Source organism: Coloeus monedula, assembly GCF_965178545.1.
Source record: "Coloeus monedula genome assembly, chromosome: 19".
Lineage (NCBI taxonomy): Eukaryota > Metazoa > Chordata > Aves > Passeriformes > Corvidae > Coloeus > Coloeus monedula.
The window spans coordinates 11586595-11594386 of NC_138799.1; the positions used below are offsets into that span (position 1 = coordinate 11586595).

Genomic DNA, 7792 nt, shown 5'->3' on the forward strand with positions numbered 1-7792 from the left:
AGGACCATGGAGTGGTTGTGTTTTATCTTTTGCAGATCCATGGACTGAAAGCCTTTGTATTTTACCGACCCACTTCACTAATCAAAATTAATTGCTTCATATTTCACAGGATAACTTGGCATTATGTAAATACTCCAGCCATATGTGCTGCTGCAGTGCTGAGCTGAGCTGAGGGGGCCACACTCCTCCATTTACCCTGGCAGGCTGCTTCCAGATCAGGAATTTCCTACCACAATACAATACCCCAGGGAGAAAACAAGGATAAAGTCAACAGGCAGGAGAGGCTCAGGGAGCTGGGACAGTTCCACTCGTGCTCGGGTGCCCCGGCCAAGGGCAGGACGTGGGGAACAAGGGCAGGGGACACTGCTCGCTTGCTGCCCCGGGGCTGAAGGAGAATCGGCCTTGGCTGAGGTGCTGAAGATGACAAAAGTGACAGTTCCAACAGCCACAAGCTATTCCCACCAAGGACAGATCCAGATATTACCTGCAAGGCTCTTTCCCTGATTAATAAAGAAGCAAAGCTGCAACTGCTCCCCTGCACCCACAGTGGAGCTGGGCACCGGCACCAGCGGGAGCAGCTGCTCCCCGGGGACACGTGGTGCCCGGCGTCCGTCCGTGCTCCAGTGGCTCCCCCCGGGGCCGGCAGCCCCACGGCTCACCCGTGTCCTCCCCACGGAGCCCCGGGGCGCCCGCGGGTTCCCCTGCTCCACGCGGCACCGACCCACGGGGCTGCCCCGGCCGCTGCTCCCGGAGGGCACTCGCGGCCACACCCCCGGGACCGCGGGCACCCGCGGGCACCCACGGACCCTGCGACCCTGCACCGGCAACCCAGCACAGACGTGCACAAGCACAGCGTGCACACACACACGTGTACGCGCACACCCCCGCACACACACCGCACGCTCATCCCCCGCACACGCAGCCCTCACACCCCGCACATCCCCGCGCCGCTCCCGGCAGCCCCTCCCCGCGCAGCCTCCTCTGCCCACGCGCGCCGCCCACGCGCGCTCCCGCCCACGGACACACGCGACCCCCGCGCACTCGGGCAGACGGACACACGCGGACACACGCGGACACACGGACACCCTCTCAGGCTGACAGAATCACCACCGCACACTCTCACACGCACTCACGCCCCGCTCCCACGCGGGGCCCCCCCGCCGCGGGCCGGGATTCCGCGCTCCGTGACGCCCCGCGCGGCCCCGCCCGGCCGCGATAAAAGCGGCGGCGCCGCAGCGGAGCCGGAGCCGGCCCGGAGCGAGCGGAGCCGAGCGGAGCCATGGCCGCGGGGCCGCCCGGCAGCCGCCGCCTCCTGCCGCTACTGCTGCTGCTCCTGGGGCCGGCGCTGGGGCCGGCGCTCGGCCAGGGCCTGGGACAGACGCGCTTCATCTGCACCTCGGTGCCGCTGGACGGGGACGTGTGCGCGGCCTCGGCGCTGGGCACCGGCTCGGCCGAGGAGCTGAAGGGCACCGTGCTGCAGCTGCGGGAGACGGTGCTGCAGCAGAAGGAGACCATCATGAACCAGAAGGAGACGATCCGCGAGCTCACGGCCAAGCTGGGCCGCTGCGAGAGCCAGAGCGTGCTGGAGCTGCCCGGCGAGGGAAAGGGCAGGAAGGGCTTCTCCAAGAACACCATGGGCGACCTGTCGCGGCCGGCCGCCGCCGAGACCCTCAGCCAGCTGGGGCAGACGCTGCAGTCCCTGAAAACCCGGCTGGAGAACCTGGAGGTACGCGAGGAGAGCCGGGGAGTCGCACAGCCGGGCACCGGGAGACACGGGGAGCCGGGGCACCCGCGCGTCCCAGCACGGGGAGCGCGGAGCCGGGCACCGGGAGCTGGGCGTCAGGGGAGCCGGGCAACCGGACATCGGACACCGGGAGACCCGCGGAGCCGGGGACGGGCAGCCGCGGAGCAGGGCACCGGGCACCGGGGAACCCGCGGAGCCGGGCACCGGGAGCCGCTGCCCGGTGGTAACAGCCCGCTCCTCTGCTCGCCCCTTGCAGCAGTTCAGCAGGATGAACTCCTCCAGCCAGACCAACAACCTGAAGGACATCCTGCAGAACAAGATCGATGACCTGGAGAAGCAGGTGCTGTCGCGGGTGAACAGCCTGGAGGAGGGCAAGCTCAGCCCCCGCAACGAGTCCGAGGAGCGCGGCAAGATCGAGAGCACCCTCACCTCGCTGCACCAGCGCATCAGCGACCTGGAGAAAGGTACCGGGCGCTGCCCAACCCCGCCCGCCCGCGGGACCCCCGGGCCGGCTCCCGGAGCCCCCCCGCCGCTGGGGACCGGGCGCTGCCGGACGATGCGGAGCCGCTCCCGCGGGCGGATCTGCCGAGCCCGTCCCGGTGCCCACCCCGAGAGCGGTCCCTCTCCCCCAGCTCGGCTTTCCCCGTGGCAGGGGTTGGGGCTGGCTGATCGTTAAGGTCCCTCCCAACCCAGACCCTTACTCGGTGACTCCTGAGGCAGCCGGTGCCCGCGGGCTCCGCAGCCGGGGATGCTCCGGCCGCTGCCCGCCCCGGGGATTAGGGAGCCGTGCGGCGCCAGAGGGATTTGCTCCTCGCTGCCGTCTCAAGGCCCGTTACATAACGGGGTGGGGAGGGGGGAACCCCCAAAGGGGCAGAAAGGGGGCCCGGCAGGAGCCCACCGCCCCTGCGCTCCCACAGGCCAGAAGGACAACCGGCCCCCGGACAGGTTCCAGCTCACCTTCCCCCTGCGCACCAACTACATGTACGCCAAGGTGAAGAAGAGCCTGCCCGAGATGTACGCCTTCAGCATCTGCATGTGGATCAAATCCAGCGCCTCCCCCGGCATGGGCACCCCCTTCTCCTACGCTGTGCCTGGGCAGGCGAACGAGCTGGTGCTCATCGAGTGGGGCAACAACCCCATGGAGATCCTCATCAATGACAAGGTACAGCTCCGGGCCGTGGGGAGGGTGCTGGGCAGGGGGGACGGGCTGGGGGCAGCATGCGGGACCCCCGTGTGCACCACCCTGACCCGCTGCCTGCAGGTGGCCAAGCTGCCCTTTGCCATCAACGACGGCAAGTGGCACCACATCTGTGTCACCTGGACCACGCGGGACGGCGTGTGGGAAGCCTACCAGGACGGCACACAGACGGGCAACGGCGAGAACCTGGCCCCCTACCACCCCATCAAGCCCCAGGGCGTCCTGGTCCTGGGCCAGGAGCAGGTGAGGGCTGGGGACAGGTGCGGGGGTCCCTGCTGGGTCGCTGCACCCGAGGGGACGGACGGGGCCACCTGGCCACGTGCCCCCGGTGACGGCGGCTCCTCCGCAGGACACGCTGGGCGGAGGGTTTGACGCCACGCAGGCCTTCGTGGGGGAGCTGGCCCACTTCAACGTGTGGGACCGCAAGCTGAGCCCGGGGGAGGTGTACGGCCTGGCCACCTGCAGCTCCAAGGCACTCGCGGGCAACGTCATCGCCTGGGCCGAGGCCAACATCGACATCTACGGCGGGGCCACCAAGTGGACTTTCGAGGCCTGTCGCCAGCTCAACTAGGGCCACGGACAAGCGAGAGAAACCTCCTCAGCGGGTTCCTTTATTTATTTATTTATTTTCTCCTCCTTTTTTTGCGCAAAAACAACCGAGAACGAAGCCACCCGGCTTGTCCCGGGAGCAGGGATGCCCCGGCAGCGGGGTGCCCGCCCCCGGAGCCCCACGACCCTCCGGTTTCTGTCTTGCCAACGTCCTTCAACGCCTGCGTGCCTTGGCCTGGCGCGGCTGCGCCCCCCCCGCCGCCCCCCGGCCCGGCCCCCGCTTCGCCGCCGCTTTCCTTGGGCACCGGCGCCTGAAAAGGCTGCGGGGCCCGACCCAGAGCCCCCTCGGGGCTCCTCTTGGTCCAGCCTGACCCCCGGGAGGGTGGTGCCCCCGGAGCCGGGGGAAGGTTGCAGCCTCCTCCCCAGCTGTGCTCCAACCCGGGCTGGCGACAGCAGCTGGGAGCCCGAGGAGGGCCCGACCCCTCCGTTCCCAGCCCCGGGGAGGAGCCGCCCCCTTCCCAGGTGAGCCCCGCGCCCCCTCCCCGGCCGGCGCCGCTCCCAAGCACCACAGCCATAGCCCCGGGCTGCGGCGGGCACCGGGCGGGACCCGCGGCGGGACCGCCCCCGGCCCCGCTCCCCGACCTGCCGCACTCAGGTACCCCCGGCCCCGCCGCCTGCAGCCCCCCGAGGCCTCCTACGCGCCGTAGCTGGTGACAAATAGCCTTTACCGTCCCCTCCAGTCCGGCTCCCACTGACAGGTCTGAAGCCTTTCTGCTTTTGATAATACAGTCTCTTGTTTCTCTTACTGTAAAGGGAAGTTTATTACCAATAAAAAAAAAAAGGGTATTTTTATGAAGATAAAAAAAAATAGAATTATTAGCGCTCCCTGAGAAAAAAACGTGCTTTGAGATTCTGTGGGATAAAAAGAGATAAAGAAGCATATTTTGAGATAACAGATGCATTTTGTATGGTTTCCTTTTCTAAACTCCTGGTTTGTACTACAGATTGCAGAAATCACTCCCCAGCCCCCCTCCTGCCCCCTCAGGGCAGCCCTGGGCGGCAGTGGAGGATGAGGCAGAGAATTCACCCGGGGCTCCAGAGCCTCACGACCAACTCCAAAGATGCGGCAAAGAGACGGGCGGAGCGGAGGAGTCCGTGCGGAGCCGGGAGCTCCTCCCGGCCGGGGCACAGAGCCGGCCCCGCCTCGGCTGCTCCGCGGACCCGGCACAGGCAGCAGCACCCCCAGAGCGAGACCCCGCACACGGCTCAGGGCAGCGGATCCTCAGCCGTGCTCTTGGTGCAAGAAAAATCCCCAAACCATCGAGAGTTAATTTCAGTTCCTCCCAAGCCCCTGTTCACATCGGCAAGCACAGGCAGAACCTGCTGAGAACAGCAAGACCATGGCACAGGTTTAACCTCCAGCCCCAGGTGCGTTAGATTTGCCAAAAAACCACGAAAGGGTGTGATGTCAACACAGTGTACATAGTGTACAGTAGGGGAGAGAATTAATGTATCTTAATTTGTCATTATTTTGCTAACCAAAGCTGTACATTTTTCCTACTCCTGGCTCTGTGTCCTTTGGGATTTGAAGGGGTTCCGACACCCCGCGCATCCGGCCCGCATCGGCAGTTCTGACAATGCACTGTTTCTACGGATTCTCATGCTTTTTCCATTTTATTGCTGGGATTACATGAATTGTTGACTTTATTTTTACACAATAAAGCGTGAAGAAAGACACCGGCTTCTCTCACATGTGTCTGTTCCCTGAGCAGCCAGTACTCAGCAGCTTGTCTTTTTCCACAGGAAGGTTTCATGCCTGCATGAGGCAGGAATTTCTGCCCAGTTCCCCTCGGAGCTGGCTCAGGCACTCCCTGAGCCTCTCTGCCAGGCTGTCTCCTTCTCCTGTACCCTCAAACCACGTCTTTCCCTGGTTTATGTAACACATCACACGAACTGATGTATTTTTTCCTCAAGCTGCTGGCTGGAAGTTCCCTCGGGGCCCTGCCAGGCTGGTGCAGGGGACAGTGGCACCCCCGGGGCTCTGCAGGAAATGCTCCCGGTTTGGGCACCACGACAAAGCCCCGGGACCGGCGGCCTTGGCTCCCTCCCCGCAGCCCCGCTCGTCCCTCGGGAGCCGGGCTGGGCTCCAGGTGCGGTTCCTGGAAGGCAGCGCTCCCGGGGGAATCTGAGCGCGCGGCTCAGAGGGTGATGTGGCTGGAGGCCACCCGTGTGCCGCAGACACGGGACAGGCCAGCGCAGGGCCCCCAACGCTGTCCCCGAGTGCTGCAGCTTCCCCCCTCCCGTCCCACACCGGCCACAGAGCAGCCGTGCCACATGAATTGCATCAAAGATACAAGGAGGAAAATCGACATTTACTCCTTGTGACCAGCCCAAACCAACCTGACACAACTGCCCCGTAACGTTCCCATTCCGCTGCAGCTGGGAGCAGGACTCGCGTGGATCCAGCCCGGGGCACGGGCAGGACACGGTGCCAGCAGCACCCCCCTCCTTCCTCCAGCAGAGCGAGGACACGGTGACAGCCCCGAGGTGACAGCCCCGAGGGACGCAGCTGGCGGAACTCAGCACAGCCCTCGCTGCTGCCACGTCTGTGGTCAGCGAGTCTCAGCTCCCGGGGGCTGGCAATGGCCACAGGGAGGGTCACAGCAATGGCCACGGTGAGGGTCAGTGAGGGTCCTGCGGCCACTTGTGCTGTATCTTCCTAAGAACATCTCCAGTCACTGCAGCCTCTGGTAAAGGTGTCCCTGGCTGGTCACCTGCCACCTCCCACACCTCCAGGTGCCAACAGCACCGCGGGGTCCCCGTCCTTCATCCAGCCCCTGCCACCCCCATAAAGCCTCTTCTTCTCCAGAGGAGAGTGTTTGCTCCTGTGGCTGCTCCACGTCCTTTTCAGGACGCCTCAAGCCATAACCATTGGAATGCAGTGAACAGGGCAAGGGAAGGGAGATGCTTCGAGCCAAACTGCAGGGCTGGGACCCGGCGTGTTTTCCACACCAAAAGCCACGGGCAGGAGCAGAGTGATGAGTGCTGGGAGGGGACAGTCGGCATCGGGAGTCTTCTGGGGGCAAGAGGAAAGGTGAGACATCAGGATTGTCTCAGGGCAGTTCACTGAGCCCCACGGGGACAGCTGAGTGTGATGTGCCACTCATCCATCGCTCACAGAGAGGAGGCAGAGGGCTGCCATGGCTGAGGGGGCAAGACAGGGTGGGCAGCGACACGGGCACAGGGGCACAGAAGGGGTGTTGAGGAGAGTGGTGCAACCACGAGCTGCCCCCTCCCCAGTTCCCCAGACCCCCCTCAAGTGCAGTGGAGATTCAGAGCAGCATCTCTCCAGGCTCACAAAGGCAGCAGCACTGCAGAGCCACCAGCAGCCCCCCCGCCCACCCGTCCCCGGGCACCGCTGCTCCCCAGCCCTCGGAGCAGCTCAGCCCTCGCTGGCGACGCAGACGCCGTCCCCTCCCGCCCCCAAAAAGCAGCTGCTCCAAGGACAGGCTGTTGGGTTTCATGTCACTGGGAACAGCCTACATCCTTGCAAGGGGATGCTATTTATACCCAGGGAACGGGTGGCAGCTCCTGCCTCGCTCTCAGCCCCCAGCCGGGCCCTGGCCCTGGGGCGCTGCCACAACACCCTCAGCCCTCCCAGTGCCAAGGTGAGATCCCAGTGCCCACCCGCTGCTGCAGGAGAGGGAATGATCCCCCGGCCAGAGCTTGTGCTGCTCTACAACCTGAGCTGCAATAACAAAATGACACTGACAGGCGGTTTTGGTTTTTTCTGGGGTATCTGGCAAACGCTGCTGTGGTGCAAGTGGGGCTGTTCCCCATGCCAAGGCCGTGGGATGTGGGTGATGGCTGAGGGAGCTGCAGGAACCAAGACTCCAGTGGGTAACAAACCTCCCGGCTCATCGCCTCCTGGATTCCCCGGGGCTGCAAGGGACCCTCGAACTCCTCTCAGCCCCCCCAAAAGCCAGTGGGTATTAAACCCTCATGGATGCAGTCAGCTCAGGCAGCGAGAAGAGAGGCAGAGCAGCCCCAGCCAGGGCCATCCCCGTCCCTCCCTGTCCACGTCCCCATCCCAGCTCGGCACTGCAGCAGCTCCAGGCACGACTCGCGTGTCCCAGCGCCGCGGCCGCGGCGGCAGCAGTGCCAGCTCCTGCGGGAAGGAGGGAGGATCCTGGGAGAGGTGAGGAGCAGCCCGGCCCATCAATCACACACCGTCCTGCCATCTCACGCTGCACCAGGAGCTGCTGCTCGGGGCCGGGAGCTGTTTGGTGGCACCAGTCCCT

The 7792-nt window shown here is 64.9% G+C and overlaps 1 protein-coding gene across 1 annotated transcript; it reads left to right on the plus strand.

Annotated features, from left to right (window-relative positions):
* Window positions 1–1279: 1279 nt before the first annotated feature.
* Window positions 1280–3513, plus strand: NPTX1 (neuronal pentraxin 1; the record flags this gene model as incomplete). Its single annotated transcript, XM_082293939.1, has 5 exons — window positions 1280–1726; window positions 2001–2208; window positions 2662–2906; window positions 3006–3185; window positions 3292–3513. The coding sequence occupies 5 exons, from the start codon at window positions 1280–1282 to the stop codon at window positions 3511–3513; spliced, it is 1302 nt and encodes a 433-aa protein (XP_082150065.1).
* Window positions 3514–7792: the final 4279 nt, after the last annotated feature.